The sequence below is a fragment of the Gopherus flavomarginatus genome, chromosome 3 (assembly GCF_025201925.1).
Source record: "Gopherus flavomarginatus isolate rGopFla2 chromosome 3, rGopFla2.mat.asm, whole genome shotgun sequence".
NCBI classification, from domain to species: domain Eukaryota; kingdom Metazoa; phylum Chordata; order Testudines; family Testudinidae; genus Gopherus; species Gopherus flavomarginatus.
The window spans coordinates 241,808,011-241,827,921 of record NC_066619.1 but is presented as its reverse complement, the minus strand read 5'-3'; the positions used below and the strand labels follow the sequence as shown (position 1 = coordinate 241,827,921).

Genomic DNA, 19,911 nt, shown 5'->3' with positions numbered 1-19,911 from the left:
GTCTGTCACGCTCACGCTCTAAAACAATTTGTATTTCCACAATATTTGTGCTTTTCCTCATTCATGTACATCCTCAACAATGATGACATGCCCCAGCTGCGCTACTCTGAGCTAATCGGCTTCTTGTGTTATAGTCAGAGGTGCTTAGCTCAGAGCTTAGTTCAGCAAAACCACATCCAGTTTCCCTGAATTTTTGGCTCACAGTTCTGCGGTGCATGAAAGCTAGAGGTACAGTTCTGCAAATGCAGAATTCTTGTAATGTAAATATCAATACAGCAACAAATATATGCATGCTCATTTTCTTGAAGATGTAAGCATAGCTGAAAAGCCATAAGCATATTTTTCAGGCCAGCATTTCAGAATATAAGAAAAACAAAACATCATTTTTATGTAAGGAAACTGGAAAATAAACCAAAAAAAACCCCTGTACACCCTTCCTATGTGCAATTAATATCTTTTAAAATTACACCTCTACCTCAATATAACGCAGTCCTTGGGAGCCAAAAAATCTTACCGCATTATAGGTGAAACCGTGTTATATTGAACTTACTTTGATCCACCGGAGTGCGCAGCCCTGCCCCCCTGGAGCACTGCTTTACCGCATTATATCCAAATTCGTGTTATATTGGGTGACGTTATATCAAGGTAGCTGTGTATATGTTGATTTGTCTGCAATATTTTGTCACGATCTCAAAAGAAGGTGAATACAATTTTATGACTCAGTAGAAAAAAGAGTAATTGACATTTCTTTTGGACTTCTCTTTTGTAAAAATATAAATAATAGAAATACTAAGGAATGCAATATAGAGTATCTAGCTATATTAGATTACAGGCACAAATTAACAATTAGTTAAACAAGTCCCAGAAAGTTGGTCAATAAAAATAATGAATCATGAATTTACTAATGCTAATAATATTTTCACTGAACCAATTAAAATGCACAGCAGGCTAGGGAAAGATAAAGTAGAATTCCAATCTGAAATAACTCTGTTGACTCACAGTTTCATTGCTGGTAACCTAACCAGCCATGCACAGTTTGGTCTGAGGTAAACAGGATGAAGTTCAATAAAGATAAATGCAAAGTGCTCCACCTAGGAAGGAACAATCAGTTTCACACATACAGAATGGGAAGAGACTGTCTAGGAAGGAGTATGGCAGAAAGAGATCTAGGGGTCATAGTGGACCACAAGCTTAATATGAGTCAACAGTGTGATACTGTTGCAAAAAAAGCAAACATGATTCTGGGATGCATTAACAGGTGTGTTGTAAACAAGACACGAGAAGTCATTCTTCCGCTTTACTCTGCGCTAGTTAGGCCTCAACTGGAGTATTGTGTCCAGTTCTGGGCACCGCATTTCAAGAAAGATGTGGAGAAATTGGAGAGGGTCCAGAGAAGAGCAACAAGAATGATTAAAGGTCTTGAGAACATGACCTATGAAGGAAGGCTGAAACAATTGGGTTTGTTTAGTTTGGAAAAGAGAAGACTGAGAGGGGACATGATAGCAGTTTTCAGCTATCTAAAAGGGTGTCATCAGGAGGAGGGAGAAAACTTGTTCACCTTAGCCTCCAATGATAGAACAAGAAGCAATGGGCTTAAACTGCAGCAAGGGAGATTTAGGTTGGACATTAGGAAAAAGTTCCTAACTGTCAGGGTAGTTAAACACTGGAATAGATTGCCTAGGGAAGTTGTGGAATCTCCATCTCTGGAGATATTTAAGAGTAGGTTAGATAAATGTCTATTAGGGATGGTCTAGACAGTATTTGGTCCTGCCATGAGGGCAGGGGACTGGACTCGATGACCTCTCGAGGTCCCTTCCAGTCCTAGAGTCTATGAATCTATGAGTCTATGAGTTTGACATACAACTACAGTTTGTGAGACAGAAAAAAAGAGGCAAAGATCACTTCAGCCATTTTGTTGTGATGAATAAAAATTCTAAGCTGCCAAGTCTCATTGTTTCAGTGTAAAATGCAAGAGTCCCATGTAGACTAAACTATAAAATAGTAAATCAGTTATTTCACATAGTCAGCACAATCTGCAGGTCTGTTCTGTAAGAGATTTCTGTACTTTGGAACTTTGTGTTTTCCCCCAGAAACTCTGCTGTTCTTGCATATGATCTCTCAAGTGTGCTGTTTCACAGTGTGGAGTTATTTTATGTAATTTTATGGTCCCCAGACAATACTTGTTGAATTCATAGAGCATCTCATGGGTAATCCATCTGGCAATCACAGAATCATGCAGCAAAACTTCCCTCCACTCCACCCTCAGTCACAATGGTTTGTTGCATCTCTCTCTAATTGGATACCCCAAATGCATATAAATACTATATTGTACTCTAGCTAATGATGAACTGTTTTGCAGCAATCAGAATAGCTCCGGGAAGACTCATTTTTTAATTTATAAAATGCATGCAGTTCCCAATCTTAGAGAGAATGGACAATAGTTAATAAACGCCTACAGTTGTGTTCCTTTTAGATTTCTAGAAATGTCTTTGATTTGTTTTCTAGATTGATTTTTCACATCACAGCTTTTTAACTCATGACAACTTAGCTGATGGCAGAGAAGCATAAGTGTGTAGAAGTATCATTAACACCTCCTTACGCATACTTAGGCCGCAGATTGGCAAGGTATGTGCAAGAGGATTTTCAGAAGCTCTCAGCATTGTCCTAACCCTGGTCCTGTTGACTCCTGTAGGAGCAGAGTTTGGCAAACACTGTATGCTTTTGAAAGAACAATCTTTACCTAAGCCTGCCTTTAAGGTTGTGAATAGTCTGATTGACTTCAGTGGGACCACCTACCAAATACCTTCCTGAGGGTGTAACACTTTTTTTTCTGCCATCTGATCCAACCAGAGCTCCTCCTGTCCAAAAGTCAAATGCCCAGGTAACATACACAATTAAAGCTGGTTAGTATTAGTGGGGGAAGATGATTTGAAGGTTAAAATTAGAGCAAAAAGATAACCCAGGAGAGTGGGATGATTGATTATTTAGAGAGCAAAGGTTCATAAGGGAAATCCCTGCATCTGTGTTCAGAGCCTAGTCCTGTAAGGTCCTGAGCATGCTCAACTCTCCTTCGTATCACCTCTCAGGACTTTTAGGGAGAGGATTCCTAAAATGCCAATCCAAGTAAAACATGCATCCAACGAAGTGGGTATTCACCCACGAAAGCTCGTGCTCCAATACGTCTGTTAGTCTATAAGGTGCCACAGGACTCTTTGCTGCTTTTACAGATCCAGACTAACACGGCTACCCCTCTGATACTTGACACTTGAGAACAAATCTGATATCCCCAAAAATGTTGGGAGAAAAGATGATTGGCATGAAATGTATTCTCTGAGAGTGTCAGAAGGCAAGTGGGCAAGGGAGACCCAGTGGATATAGTGTACTTGGACTTTCAGAAAGCCTTTGACCAGGTCCCACACCAAAGGCTCTTAAGCAAAGTAATCAATCAAAGGATAAGAGGAAAGGTCCAGTATATGGTTAAAAGATAGGAAACAAAGGGTAGGATAAATGTTCAGTTTTCCAAATGGAGAGAGGCAAATAGCAGGGTCCCCCAAGGATCTGTCCTGGCACCTGTGCCATTCAACATATTCATTAATGATCTAGAAAAGGATGTAAACAGGTGGCAAAGTTTACAGATGATACTAAATTGTGCAAGATGATCGAGTCCAAAATTGACTGCAAAGAGTTATAGAGGAATCTCCCAAAAGTGGGTGACTGGGCAAAAAAATGGCAGATAAAATTCAATCTTGACAAGTGCAAAGTAATGCACACTGGAAAAAATAATCCCAATGATACGTACAAAATGATGGGGTTTAAATTAGGTGTTTTCACTCAAGAAGGAGATCTTGGAGTCATTGTGGATAGTTCGATGAAAACATCTGCTCAGAGTGCAGCAGCAGTCAAAAAAGCTAACAATGTTAGGAACCATTAAGAACAGGATAGATAATAAGACAGAAAATATCATAATGCCACTGTGTAAATCTTTGATATGCCCACACATTGAATACTGCATGCAGTTTTGGTCACTCCTCTCAAAAAGATATATTAGAATTGGAAAAGGTTCAGAAAAGGGCAGCAAAAATGATTGGGGTAGGGAACAGCTTCCATGTGAGGAGAGATTAAAAAGACAGGGACTTTTCATCTTAGAAAAGAGATGACTAAGGGGGGATGTGAGAGAGGTCTATAAAATCATGATTGGTGTGGAGAAAGTGAATAATTAAGTGTTATTTACCCCGTCATATAATTCAGGGGGTCAACCAATGAAATTAATAGGCAGCAAGTTTAAAAAAAAACTCAAGGAAGTACTTCTTCATATAATGCACAATCAATCTGTGGAACTCATTGCCAGGGGATATAGTAAAGGCCAAGACTATTAACAGAGTTCAAAGAAGAACTGCATAAGTTCCTGGAGAATGGGTCTATCAATGGGTATTAGCCAAGATGGTCAGGGATACAACCCTATGCACCAGGTGTCCCTCAACCTCTGACAGCCAGAAACTGAGACTGTATGACAGCGGATATATCACTCGATAACTGTTCTGTTCATTCCCTCTGAAGAATCTGACACTGGCCACTGTCGGATGACAGCATATTGGGCTAGATAGACCATTGGTCTGATCCAGTATGGCCATCCATTCTTATGAAACATCTGAATTCCGCTTAAGCCCCAGACCTGGGAGGCACAGAGCACCCTCAATTCCCATTTCAGTTAATCAGCACTGAAGGCACTAATTAACTGAAAGATTGAGCACTTTACCTTCCTCTCTCACAGTAACAAGATTTACAATGATCTGTATCCTGTATCATTTGTATTCTATTTCAGTTTCATCATTTCTGCTCAGTTAACATACAGGACACGAGTTTGAAATGTGTTAATATAACTAGTGAGTAAATGAAGGTCTAGCTGGCTTTTCTGACCTAGAAAATAAGTTAAGCAGATGTAGTAGGCTTCATATGTTGTGATTTTCACCTGTTTTTAATTGATGTATATACTAAGCATTAAATATTATGCCTTGTTATTAGTAATAAGAGTGTTTCCAGATCACAGACATGCATAATTGCATCTAAAATATATTTGTACCATTACAGGTCATGGATTAACTGCAGTAAAGGAAAAAGCAGGAGCCACTCTAAGAATTCATAATGCGAGTTCAACATCTTCAGAAGGCGCACAACCTGCCACAACTGAGAGCAAAACACCAGGGATCAGTAAGTAGCTTATTAGTGCAAGTTGAACAAAACTTTTTGACAAATTATCAAATGTATACAATTTAGGAAATTCAAAGATTTTGGTGACAGAATCCAGTTGGTTGTGATTTGTTGAAGATAGCACAGTGTTGAAGATGTGTTGTGCCTGGCTCTTTTTCATTTTATTAGATTCCAGCGATGCCCCAGACCAGAGTTCCATTGGGGTTTCAGCCTCTTCTCCTTCATCTGGATCTCGTGGGATGCTGTCAACAATCACTAATGCTGTACAGAACACAGTGAGTAACTCCAGTGTGTCTTGTCTTCTCAAGTTCTCCTTCGTGCTCTCTAATTGCAAGTCACATTTGAAGACGAGGGTTTGGGAATTTGTGACTGTTTGAAAAACAGTTTTTGAACCACAGATCTACAATGACACTTTCACACAAAAATAACTAGCTCAATATAAAGTTTCAGGTATATCAAAGAAAGTAACCAATTTAGGCTACACCTACACTGCGAGCTATGGGTGCAATTTCCAGCTTGCATATACATACTCAGGCTAGCTCGATGAGAGCTACTGCACCTATAAACAGTAGCCTAGCTGCAGTAGCACAGGCAGTGGCAGCAGAGGCACAGCTTAGCAATGCTGAGCCCTACCCACGAGATTCAGGTGAGTTTGTATTCAGCCTGGTTTTGAACCGTGCCACTAAATCTGCTGCCCATGCTACCATGGCTCCAGTACTGTTTCATTGAGCTAGCACCAAGTATGTGTATGTGAGCTGGGAATCACATCGCTAGCTCAAAGTGTAGACATGGCCTTTGAGTGAACATTTGGGACTAGACTTAGTTTAAAAAAAATTCTGGCTGCTGCACTGTGTATGTCTATGCAAAGTCTTGGGAGTCATGTGGAGGTGTGGTGCTCTCGTGATTTTTATTAAAATCAAGTCCTTTGTGATTAACTTTGAGAGGAGGGTTTCTGATATTTTTGCTGGCAAATAAAACAAGACAATCCTACATTTGCTTGGTTCAAGACTTTTTCTAAATTATTCCTTTTCTTCTCTAGCCTTGGCCTCTCCCTCTTTGCCTAGTCTCACATCTCAAGCTGTCTCTTTGACACTGCTCTCTGGATATCTTGGTGCCATCTCAAACTCAACATAGCAAAAATGAACTAACTATTCATCTTTCCTCCCTTATCCATTATTACCATTGTCCTTTCCATATTCCTTGTGATCCAGGCTCAAAACCTAAACATTGCATTTCACTCTCTTCTTCCCTCTCCTCCGCTCTATCCCAGCTTTTGCTTAATCCTGTTGCTTCTTCCATTTTACCTCTCCACTATCCATCTACACCTTGCCTTGTTCCTTTCAGTGTATATAAAATGCTACCTCTACAGTCATTTTCCTTTGAACTCTTTTGCTTGGTGCTCTAGCATCGGATTGCAGAAAATTGCAGGCAGCATCTAGGAAGCATAGATGGCAGGGTTTCCTTTGTGCAAAACTGGTGAGGGTGAAGTTCCCTTTCAATGATTGTCCAGCCCATTCGAAGCATACCATGAATAGCTTCGCTCTAATGTCAAAGATTGTGGGAACATGGGAAGATTTCCATTGACCACTCCCCGAGGGCTGCAGTGAGGGTCACAGGGTCAGTGAGGTTGTAGCTACCTACGATTTGCTGGTGGTGGGTTTGGATGAGACTGCCTGAGCTCCATGGGGAGGCCAGTCTGCAAGTGGGAGAATTAGGAGGGAGAACTGGAAAGTTACAGCTGTCCACATGGGTGGTGAAGGCCATCGTATCAAGGTAACAAATGGTATCAAGAAGAGAAAGAGCAGTTCAGGTTCCTCATGGTAATGTAGTGACTCCTGCCTCTTGTTGAAAAAAGTTTCCTTCAATGTTCTAATACTGAGAACAGAGGCCTTCTTGACTGCTGAGACCTCTGTAAAGTTTTCCATGTTCAGCTCCTCATTTGAGAAGCTGCCAGACATAGAGTCTAGGCTAAAGACAGACCAGTTAACAAGTGTAGGTTCTTCTTCCATGTAGCTGAACCAATGAGAGAGATGAATAAAGCTGGTGAGAGGACATAGAATCAATAGCTTCATGTGAGAGAATCTCCCATGTAGCAATTCATTGCAGCTGTCAAATGAAAAAAAAACTCAGTTACACGAGTGAGGTGAGCTCCTTTCATAAGGGTCCTTAACTTCAGAGGAACCTTTTATACCTAAGATTTGCACTGACCCACTGCATGCCATTTAAAGGAAAAGATGAACCATCCATGTATACAAAGTAAATATGGCTTTACTCTCTGATTATTATTCTTTACTTTATTAAGAGAATTGCTATTGGGCATATTTCTTATTGACCTCAAGCTATTAAATATCATTCAAAATAAGTTAATTATAAAACCTTTGTATAGTACTTTTTCTCCTGGAAAATGGATTCAAAGCACAGTGAGATTGATGAAGTCATAAGTCCTATTACTAGTAAGGGTGGAGAAACTTTGGGGAGTTAAAAATTCAAAGTCAGTGTCAGCAGAACCAATGTTTTTTAACATAAAGTGTAAAGAAAATAACCACACTGCATTGTTTTATGTGCAGGGAAAAAGTGTTTTGACAGGTGGTCTAGATGCTTTGGAATTTATCGGCAAGAAAACCATGAATGTCCTGGCAGAAAGTGATCCTGGATTTAAGAAAACCAAAATACTGATGGAAAGAACAGTTTCCTTATCTCAGGTTGGATTGCTTCAAACCCTCTTTGTTAGTGTGGTTGCAGATTACTGAGCAAGAATTTCATTCACATCAGTAGTAGGGTTAATTTAGTATAGTTAGACTTATGCAAATAAAAATTATGCATTGTGTCAGCTCCACTTTGTTCTCTGCAGGACTGCAAATTAATGTGTTTTGTAAAATTAGCACTTGCATATAAACAAGGATGTGCAGTTACCGATTTTCATAAGATACTGTGTCAGGTGATAAACATACTCTGGAGAAGTGCTCAAACCCTTAATGTTTTCTTAATAGTTATAAATCTGTATTCACACCAATACATACATAGTTGTAGTGCTTTCCTGGGGAATGAGTAATAGTGGAATATAGCATTCATTTTATTGGGAAAAAAATTAAAGCAGTAAATAATTATTACTTATAACCTTTTGAATTAATGCTGTCATCTAGGGGAACAAAATACTCAACAGCAATGCACCATGCCCTTACCATATGAGTCAAGTCATGAGCTGTGTCTTCAAAGATTCAGAGACCTTGTAACAGTATAATCTGAATAATCATTGCCAGTACCAGTTACTTTAGCTCTCCAGGTACAGATGTTCAGTAACTGCTTACTACTTTTACTCACTGCAATAGAATTTCATCAATAAACTGTGTCTGTGTTAATAAACACAGATAGACCTAGGTGGCATAAAACCTATAGGTAGTAAGGTTAAGAGAAATCCTATAGCGGTAGACATTAAAAGGGCGCCTTTATATTACCACAATATTTTCCTGTTTGTAGAATGTAATATTGCAGTGAGATATTTTTCTCCCAATAAGATGTTTCATTTTTAACATCTACCACTGTAAGCAGAAACAGAATGATACTGTTAGAACAGATCAAAAGCAAACTAATCCATGCTAAGCAAATTACATAATTATACACCTTACCTATATCTACTTGAGCAATGCTCCAAATGGCCATTACTGTTAAAAAAGAAATATGTATAGCCATAAAATATTATGGCCCCAGTACTGCAGTTGAAGTTTCTACATGGATCTGATTGCAAGATCAGGGCTTCGTTTTGGGTAATGTGTTTTTTGTAAAGCATTCCAAGGCACTTCGCAATGTAATATTGCAACTCTGGCAATAAAGGGGACTCTCTCAAGTAGTGTAGACTCAAAATTTGATCTGACTGAAAATTTATGATCTGAAGAAAGTCATCTAGATTGTAAGAACCAATTTTTCAAACACTGGACTACAGCTGTGTCTGCAAAAATACACATCTACATGAAACCAGCTAATTGCATGGGCAGGTATATGCATAAGTTTGGTCCTGAATGGGGCCTAAATAGGCAAGGGAAACAAAGGATGGGAGAAAGAAAGTGTTAAATGGAGGTAATAAGAGGTGGGGAAATGAGGCAGAGAAAGGTAAAGTGATTGCCTAAGTTCGCACAGAAAGTCTGTGGTACAATAACTGAACCCAGTTCTCCTGAGTCATAGTCCACTGCTTCCTTTTAATCTTATTTGTGCATGCAAAATTTAGATATGAAGAATTGTGTATGCAGTATTGAAAATGGGTCTCCTTTGAAAATCTGACACAATATACCTTGCACATCTAATGAATACTTTAATGTCATAACATACCAAATTGAAATAGAAAATAGTGCAAACATGGTAGAGATAGATATTTCATCCTTGTGCAGAGGGACAGGAAAAGGCCAAAGTGCCACATAAGCGTAAAATGTCAAAATAGGCTTAAGTGGTTCATAGGCTTTGGATAGGGTGAAATTTAACCCATAAATGCAGTGGAAAATGTGTACAAGAGGCCATTTCTTCTTAGGCAATCTTCTGTATTAAGAGAGCACTCCATAATATCCCCAAATGTATGGAGTACAGTTCTGATCCATTTTTATTACAAAACCCTACCTTCGTTAAGCACAATATTTTTGTGGGTCCAAAGGTCATTTACAACAAGTTTCACTATATATTCACTATATATGTACTTGATGTGAGTAGGAACCCTGGAAACAGCATTCTGCAGAGATTGTGCTCTATGTATATGTACTGTAGGACCTGTATCAGGCACTGGATGAAGTAAAGACTTTTTAATTTTTCTTCCCTTGGAAATGGTGGCAAAATTTATGAGGTATTACCTGTAGCCAACACTGCATTTGAGGATATGAGCAATGTTATTTGTTGTTGGTTGGTTTTTAAAGTTAATAATTACCATAGGGAAAACACATATAGAACACTGTTAAATATTTTATTAGAGAGGTTAATAAAAAAAAATTATGAGGCATATCTGAGGCTGACTAAAATTTCAACTCTGCAGGTGTGATATAGTACCAAATTTTATTATTGCTGCCTAGAAGAGATGAGGCTGAGAGTAATAAAAACTGCCAAATCTGCAGTGCAGTCAATAAATCAACAGGAATGATGTATATTTTTGCAGCTGTTGCGAGAAGCGAAAGAGAAAGAGAAGCAGAGATTGGCCCAGCAAGTTATAGTTGAAAGGACAGCGCATTATGGGCTGCTTTTTGATGAGTTCCAAGGTTTGTCCCATCTTGAAGCTCTGGAAATTCTGTCAAATGAAAGTGAAGCCAAGGTACAGTATGCAAACTGCATAAATCACAAACACAATGTTTAGTGAAATACTTTTTGTAAGCATTAATCTCCCCATACAAGTCAATAAGAGTTTTTTTCATTGACTTCACTGGGTACTGATTTGGTCCCAAGGGTTAATCCCGTATCTCATGAAGTCAGGAGGACCAGGATTTAGCACAAAGGAAGCAAGGAAATCTGCCATTGAAAGTTCTAGTTGTTAAGACATTATGTGTTCTGCATTTTAAACCTGTTACAAGGTGCTAATGCTCTTTCAAGCTTTACCACAAGACTCAAGTGTATTGTTTTTATTAAAGGTGTTACCATTTATATTCAGGAACCTTGCACCAACTACACCAAGAGGTTAATAAAAGAAAATGCATTCCAGATTATTTATTTAACTTCTAAATATTCTTTATTGCATTGTGTTATTATCTTGTTGTTGACCAGCCTAAGATATAAATAGAGATGTAAGCAGTCTCTGTGGCTGTGTTTACACAGCAATGTAACCTAGGGTAATTGGGACTTGAGTCAGCTGACCCATGTCAAGGAAACCTGGGCTTGAGCATCTATGTTGTATTTTAACCCTAGGTTAAGAATTTTCTGACCCGTGCTCAAACCTAGGGCTTTGACATCCACATTGAAGTGCACTGACCCAAGTCAAAATTAACCATATTCCAGAGTGCCTAGTGCCCCCCACCAATGTCAACATTCTAGCCCTAGGAACCAGGGCCAGCTCCAGGCCCCAGCGCGCCAAGAGCGTGCTTGGGGCGGCATGCCACGGGGGGCGCTCTGCCGGTTGCCGGGAAGGTGGCAGGCAGCTCTGGTGAACCTCCGCAGGCGTGCCTGCAGAGGGTCCGCCGGTCCCACAGCTCCGGTGGACCTCCCGCAGGTGTCCTTGCGGGGGGTCCGCTGGTCCCGGGGCTCCGGTGGAGCATCCGCGGGCACGCAGCAGAGCGCCCCCTGCGGTCTGCCGCTGTGCTTGGGGCAGCGAAATGGCTAAAGCCAGCCCTGCTAGGAACATGGTGTACTGTGGGAAAACTCTACTACACACTCTGTTTCCTAACGATGACGGTACTGTTGATGGGACTTGTGCCCATAGTTGGCCTTCCTCAAGGAGCACATGAGTTCATAAACCGCAAAGGGTATTACTCCATTGTTACGCAGGCAGTAGTGGACCACACAAGCAGATTTATGAATGTCAGTGTGAGCTATACAGTAAAAGTTAATGATGCCAGAGTTTTTTGCTGCTCTGGAGTCTACATTCATGGACAGGCTGGGACACTATTTCCACCAAATGACATAGATATAACTAGTGTTACTGTCCCCATTGTTGTTATTGGGGAATCCACGTACCCTCTTTTGCCTTGGCTTGTGAAATCATACCCTGATTTCAGAGGCCCAGACAAAAAAAAAGTTTAATTACACTCTAAGCAGGTGTAGAATGGTTGTTGAATGTGCTTTTGGCAGATTAATGTCCTGTTGGAGTGTTTACAAACCCATTTAGATGCCAGTGTAATTACGACTGTCTGCATTACTGTGGCTTGCTGTGCTCTTCACAACTTTTGTGAAGCCAGACGTGAGCCACTTCCCTCTGAAAGGACCTATGACAGCGAGGAGACACTGGATTGGTAGCTCAGCCAGAAAGTGAAGCTAGTGTGGCGAGTGCTGATTGTACCTGAGCAGCGGAAGTAAGGGGTACTTTGTGTGCTCACATTACAGACTTCCATGGCCCAATGGCAGAGGGGAAATAGTACCTATAGGAATGTGCTTCAAGGGGAGGGGAAAACGAGCTCATTTTTGGTGAGGGGCAGTGTTTGGGAGGAAGTAGTCTCGATTGCCATGCAGTGCAAGTCAAAATGACATGATGAAAAATAAATTTGTTTGTGGCTGATAGTGTGCTTGTGCAAACTGCAGATCACTCACCCTGCAGAAGGAACACCCCAAGTAGGTCATACACTGCATCAGAGTCACCAACCTTGTCTAAAGTCTTCTAACCCTGGCCCAGCTGAAGACTGGTGCAGAAGCAGCCTCCAGTGTTCAACCGCTGGCACTTTCTTACTCTCACTTTTTACTAACAAGTCTCAAGAAGCAGTCAACTTGGTGACCCACTTGATTGCCTAATAATCAAGTTCTTCAGCTCTTGGCAATCCTCCCAGAGGATCCAGAACTAGCTGCTTTCTTTCCTTCTCCATTCTACCCAGGGTGTGTGGCCCTTGCCTGCATGACCAAGGTGGTGGATTGCTGCTGTCCTCCCAAAGATCCCATCTCTTAAAACACACACACACCCCAGCCTGGCTGCTGCTGGCTGCAGACTGGTAAAGTGCATCCCCAGACTTGCGTGCATCCCTGGGGATCCCTTATCCCTGCCCCCGCTGCATGCCAGGAGGCTGCGGGGAAGTTTGGGCACCAGCTCCCACTCACCATCCTGACAGTGCACACAGAAAGGGTGTCCCTGCACACGCAGCCCCAGGGAGGGCAGTGGGAGCCCAGGAGCAAGGGCCAGAGATCAGAGCACACCCTGCAGAGAGAGGGAGTGGGAGAGGTCCTGGCTCACCACGGCCAGGGGTGTAATGATCCTCAACAGCCAAGAGCCACATCCCAACTGGCAAATTTGCTCCCTGCTCTGGGCAAGCTCCACATGACAGCAAGGAGGCGCAGGAGCCAGAGCCACCACCACCACAGGAGAATGCAGGAATGGGGAGCAGGCTCAGCCAGCAGTAATGGCACTTCCAGACCACTGTGCTGGCTGCCTGCAGCACCGCTACTCTGCCGCCAGAAACTGTAGGATACATCTAGAAGATTCTTGGGACCTCAAGTCAAAAGGGGACTGTGTGCACATAGGATAGCAATAGGACTCGGACCCTAGGTCCAGGTTTAACTCAGGCTCAGACCCTACAGCCCTATGGGGTCCTGGGACCCTAAGTCCAAGCCCTAAGTTAGCACAATTGCAGTGTGGATGCAAGAGAGGGTTGCCTTGGGTCCAGACTCAGACCAGGGCTTACACTGCTGTGTAGACAAACCCTGTAAGATTACTCTGAGATACATGCTTAAGTTAATTAGGTCTCTGTGACAGCTAGCTTTCAATGGTCAGTTTATTGGCTCTGCTGTACAGCCGTTCAGGAAAGCTTTGGTTCACACTTAGCGATGGTATTTATACATTATGACATTTTTCATATACATTTCTCAGCGTTTCTTCCTCTACCTTTTTCTTTTAAAGTCCATCTCTCCCTGCCCTCTCAAAAAATAGAACTATAAGGAATAGTTTCTCTTGAACAGAATGGTCCTGCTTTTTTAAAAGGGTCTCACTTCAGCCTCCTATTTTTCCGACACAAATAATTGCAGGCCCATTTCAACAGCACTTTGACACCTAATGTCCCTACAGTTGTAGCATTTGCAACTATTTCTAGGTGTAGAATTGTAAATACAAAAATCACAGTCAGGTCCTATAAAACAAACAAAACACATTCTCATTCATCACAGCCAAAACTTAGCATGAGTCCATTTAAATTCAAGTTAACCAGAGCTCGCAGACTTCTTTATAATGAAATGAGGTTCATCTCTTGTAAGCAAGAGTGTTCAGTGCTTGGGTATCAACTACAGATCTAGCAGCCTACATGCGGGGGAAAACTGATAGCAGTTTGGGGACTCTGCAAGGAGATTCCTAGTTGAAGACGAAAGCAGACCGGTGAGTGTCCACCAAAGACAGCCTATGGGCATTTGGTGGAACTAATGCTGCTTGTGAGGAGAGCAGACTACTAGCAGTCATCCCCTAGGTTGATAGCCTTAATTTTCAAAACTTTCAGTGGGCTAGAACCAGATTTTCTCAGGCACGGTGACATGCCATGACCACTACGTTCTTCAAAACAGTTGGACTGTAGGTAATGTGAGTAAGCCTTGTGGGAGCAGGGCACAGGGCTACTACTCTGGAATTCCCTGCCACAGCTGTTCAGGCTGACAGCAAATCTTCCCCTCTGCCTACCCACTCTTCACCAGAGCCTTCCCAGAATAATGATAAGATGTTATCAAAAAAATGTGCTCTGGGAGCAGGAAGCGGCCTGAGTATCTTGTAAGGCTTGTGTAATATTTGTCAGAAACTCGGATACCAAGCGGATGAGCATGTAATTAATCCCTAGATAAGGTAGATAGGTTAGATAAAGGACCTGATCTTCTAATGGGAGTTCTTGTCTACTGCTCAACACACCTTGGGGTCAGGATCAAAATTCCTAATTTCAGTAAAGAAAGGGGTGATTTGGGTTAGTAGTGATCACTGTCATTTCCTTTCTCAGATTCAGTCATTTTTAACATCACTTAATGGAGAGCAGCTGGAAACTGTGAAAAATGACTTAATTGCTATTAAAGAGATCTTCATTCCAAAGGAATCAAATAATGAAGAGGATCAAGAAAAAAAAGGTAATTAAAATAATACTGGTGTATCCCAGTTGAGACCTGTTAACTCTATATGTTTAATTTAAAAAAAACACTTTAACCCAAACTAGCTTTAATTAATTGAGAGTTGAGAGTAGACAGACAATTTGGAGTGAATTTCCCTATAATACCCTAACATTCTTCTAAAGAAGTAAATACAGTGGAGACTAGGGAAGCTTAGATTGTTAGATTGTTAGATGTTCATTTCAAACTCAGTTGAGTGACATTCTGGTTTATAGACTCTGCTTATAAAATTGTGTATGCACGATAGGCTAAAAGTTTAGGGGAGTTCAGCAATGATTTTCTCCCATAATGGCTGTATCCAGTGGATGAGATCCTTACCCCTGCTCCAGCACCTTTACATGAGGTAAAAGAGCTGGCAGGGCATAAAAGGGTCCTAAAAGCCCCAGTCCCTGCTGAGAGAGGATTCCCCTCGCACTGGCACTGTTAAAGAAAGCCATAAGGCTGCTTCCAAGGTTTCTCTTTGCAAGTCCTGACTTAGGGAGGGTGTTGGGGGGCAGCAAGGGCGTGTCACAGGCTGGGCTGCAGTATACAGCACTGTGAGGATTCCAGACCATGCTGTGATCCAAAGGGCAGCCTAGGGAGGTTTCCATAACTTACAGAGACCCCCTAGGGCTGCCTACGTTATGCCAGGGGCCTCTGCAGCCTCTGAAACAGGACTGAATCAGGAAGTTGTATAGGTAGCTCACAGCCACCGGAGTGCCCTCTCCTCCTGGGTTGTGCATTTTGAATTGAGCTCTTGAAATCAATGGAAATGGACTCTATCCTCAATAACTTAGAAGACCTTGTTTTACATATGAGGGTCTTCTCCTAATCTCAGTGATGCAGGCCTATACAATCCTACATTTTGCAAAATACTGAGAGATGTGTGGCCAAGAATCTGAAATTATGAATCACTGAAATAAAACCTCATTTAAAAGAAGTGTCTAGAGATATTTCATTGTTGACACTGCCTGGGGAAGCAGCAACTTCTATTCTGTTCTACTCTACATAATTGCTCTCATCACCATAGTCTCCTAGCACCTTCCAATAGTTTATTAAGCAAAGGGACTAACATCGGTCTCATGTGGTTTGTTCTTTCATCCTCTCCTGAAGGGAAAGCTGTGTGTGCAATGGAGTGTTTAGTTTGGTAGGGTTGTTTTTTTAATGTAAACATTACTATGAGTTTATACTAGAAAGCATATCAAAGAAACATAGCTTGCATTTGTAGTGGAAAGTGGTGAGGTCTGTGATGGTCCTTAATGCCTGTGGAATTCACTCCACAGCCTCACAACAGCCCTGAAGAATGTTCTATCTTCAGCACAGGTGAGCTTTACCCTTAAGGTGGAAAGTTCAGTTGTGCCTGAGGAGGGGACTTGTCAACCAACATCCTCATTCTCAAGCTCTAAGCCATCTTTTAGATATGCTGAGCCTAAGCCATAGAGCTCCTTGAAGATAGAGACTGAAGCAAAAAGCATTGCAGATTTTGCTCTGCAAAAGCAAATCAGTTAGAAGACCAAAATACATCCTTGTTACAGAGGAAATGATAACCACAGACATGTTCAATACATCTTGGAGCGAGAGAATGGTCTTCAGAAAGTCCAACAGTTATTTTAGGCTGCAGTAAGATCAGCTACTGTTCGAGGTGACTCATTTCCTTTAACCACAATAAGTGCACATTGGGTAACATTCGTGCTTATTGGGTAACCCCAGTGCAGAAAGCCAGGGCAATTCCTATGCACCACTTAAGGCCCATGATCCATTTACATGTGTATGTAGCTCCACATACAGAGTAAAGGCAGTATAATACAGTACATTGTGTATCACTTTGTAATAAGCCCTTTAGTGATGAACAGGATTTGCCCTCTCCCTCTGCACAGTGGCAAATGTCACCCATACTGCATAAGCAGTAATTCCACAAGGGAACTTTCATATCTTGTACACATCACATGATATCCGTCCACAGATATTTACAAACAAGGGGACAATGTCAAGTTGCATTTTTTTAATACAAGAGGCTGAAAGAGACTATAAAAATATTAAATATGTAAATATTTAACATCTGGCCATAGACAGAATTACTAAAGTAGATGGAGAGAGAAATCTGGCCTTTGAGAAATGGAGAGGAGACCCATTTTCTTTTCAGATATTTGTAACATGCTTACAGGCAGCTGTGTTGAATCTCTTGAGGGCAAAGTTGCCAGCTATTTGGTTTATACAGCTCAACTAGAAAACTTGCATGTAGCTGAGCTAGATTTTTTGCTACAACTCAGTCTCCTGAGGGCTGAAATACTTTAGTCTAACTCTAGTTATTGTGCTCAATATGAGGGTAACTAAATGAAATTAATGGCCTGTGATATACTGGATGTAAGACTAATGATCCCTTCTGGCCTTAAACTGTATGAAACGATGAGCAAGATAAACCCTTATGGGAAAATCCTATGTAATTTAAGAGGGATGAAATCAATAGGGTTCTGCAGAAATTACTCTAAAACCTAATAGAAATTCACAGAGCTTGTAATCCTTTCTATGGGCCTGATCCAAAGCCCTCTGAGCTGAGAGGGAGTCTTTCCACAGACTTCAGTGGGCTTTGGATCAGGCCTTAAAGGCTTTTTTTTTTTAACCATCCTATAGAATCATATAGAGTAGCAAGGATATAATTTTGTATTAAATTTTATAGGATGGTTCAAAAACTGGAAAAAATTTAATTTTCTATAGGCCCTTTCCATGAGGGCAGGGCTGGCATCTCTGTGGTGAGCACACCCACATGAGACACTTGAGTTTCAGTGCTTGCTGCTGCCTTTCCCTTGTGATTGGCCATGCACGGAGCATTGCAAAGACACTGTGCACATCTCCTTACTTTGCCCTGCAATGTCCGCTCTAGACAACATCTTTGAGGGTGCCTAAGAGAATCCTACTTATCTTTTCTAAGCCAGAATAAAATGTGGGATCTTCAGGAAAGGTGTAAAAAACAGGAGAATGGGGGAAGGGATTTCTCGTGACCAATAGGAGGCCTGTGAGACAGGAGCACCAGGCCATGCCCTGAATTTAACACATGCATTCCTAAATGTCTTTATTGAGTGCGGCCAGTGCATAAAAGCCCATAAAACTTAAAGAATTCAGTTAATAGGGCCATAAAAGGCAATTTTAATCTGTCATTTTAAAATAAATATGACATCCAACATCTTTAAATTTAATTCTGCTAATGATGTAAACATTTGTTCCCCAACAGAGCACAGTTTTATTAACTGTTGCAGGTTTCTAATTCAGCCAACCTTCGTTTGCGAATGGCTATATAATTTAAACTAGGTTTCTATTCTCCACTTACTGTGGTTCATGTTTCTGACCGTATTTACAAAACCAAATGTAGCTTCCCCGGTTGCACTGAGGTGTGTCCTTCCCAGAGCAGATTCTTGGTCTTTTTTCTTTTTTTATTTGATTTATTTACCTAAAATGATTTGTTTAGGGCCCTTCGGCAATTTGCCATGATATAGTCCTTAACTACATTGGGAAAATGAGGTGTGCTTAATACTATTTAACATGTTTTTCAATACCACTGAGCACCTCATGTGAACAAAGACAATGTTGTTTAATTATGAGTTAGCTGGTCCTGGTCAAACCCAGGGCATGTCTTCACTGCAAATAAGAGATGTGTTCTTAACTTGAGTTACATAACTCTGGTTAAAATCCCAGCAAAGACAAGGCAGTTGAGTTTTATCATTAGTTACCAAGTAGAGTTAAACTCCAACTCCCCTATAGTCTGTAACTCAACCCGCTAACTTCTCTTGAAAGTAGAAATGCCTTGTCTTCAGTGGGATTTTAATTGAAACCTTTTTTTCCCCAGTGAAGACATGGTCCTAGACAAGATGTTTTTGAACATGTTAAATTCTGTCTAGGTGCTCAACGGTACCTAAAAACATGTTGATTAACACATGTTGGCTAACTGTCTTGCTAGATACCATGTTTTCCCATTGTAGAAGAGGTCACAGTATTTGATAGCGCTACAGTATCATTTGGCTGTGCTCTAGATATACAAAAGATAAGAGATTTAACTGGAGGAAAAACACTTCTCTACCTTCAAATAAACTGTTTGGAGGGTTTGTTTTTTTGCTGTAACCTTGAGGACCCATCCTGGATCATTTCTCACCTTCTGCTGCTGCTCCAAGGATGTTACTACAGCTTTTGAGCTGCAGTTATCTCTGTGGAGCCTGCACAAGAGAAAGATGTGTGAGGATCTTTGAGAAAGCTCATTTGCATAAATCTCATTCTTGGCAACTTTGGGATTGGGTGTGTAGCCCGTTTCCATGCCTTTTTAGGATCAGACAGACAGGTACAATCAGCATCCACAGGAGTAAGGGGAAAGGGCACTTCTTGCTTCCAAAGGGACAAATGTGTTTTTGCAATAGTTTTCTGTTTCCTTTCAAACTGTGGTGATATTCATGCCTAACAAAAGATGAGTATACCTGAAAAGTGGCTGTACCTAATTCTTAAGGCTACATTAATATCAATGACTTCACATGTCGCTACCAGACATTAAGGGACAAGGTAATTGAACTGGGTATCATATTTTATATGCCACAAGTTATCAGAAATTCTGGTTCTTGTGCAATGTGTTAGTGAACAGCTTCTCTAGTTTCAGCAGGCTGCAAATAATGACACAGTTCAACATAGACATTTTTGTTGCCCATATCTTTTCCATTTCTAATTTCATCTTTTATAAGATGGGGCAACCAGAACTGCACACAGTATTCAAGGTGTGGGCACATGGATTAATTTAGGGCATTATGATATTTCTGTTTTATTGCCTATTCTTTTCCCAGTGGTTCTTAACATGGCTAGCTTTTCTGACTGCCGCTGCACATTAAGTGGATGGTTTCAGAGAATTATCCATGATGAATCCAAGATTTCTTTCTTGAGTGGTAACAGCTAATTTAGACCCCATCATTTTGTATGTGCATTACTCTTCATTTATCAGCATTGAATTTTCCTGCCGTT

The 19,911-nt window shown here is 41.0% G+C and overlaps 1 protein-coding gene across 1 annotated transcript in view; it reads left to right on the top strand.

Moving 5' to 3' along the window:
• FAM114A1 (family with sequence similarity 114 member A1) overlaps window positions 1–19,911 on the top strand; it is a 64,197-nt gene that overhangs the window by 28,245 nt on the left and 16,041 nt on the right. The window contains exons 4-8 of the mRNA XM_050947731.1: window positions 5,089–5,208; window positions 5,377–5,483; window positions 7,776–7,910; window positions 10,340–10,492; window positions 14,778–14,901. Coding sequence (XP_050803688.1) covers window positions 5,089–5,208; window positions 5,377–5,483; window positions 7,776–7,910; window positions 10,340–10,492; window positions 14,778–14,901 — 639 coding nt within the window. The remainder of the gene's footprint in view (window positions 1–5,088; window positions 5,209–5,376; window positions 5,484–7,775; window positions 7,911–10,339; window positions 10,493–14,777; window positions 14,902–19,911) is intronic.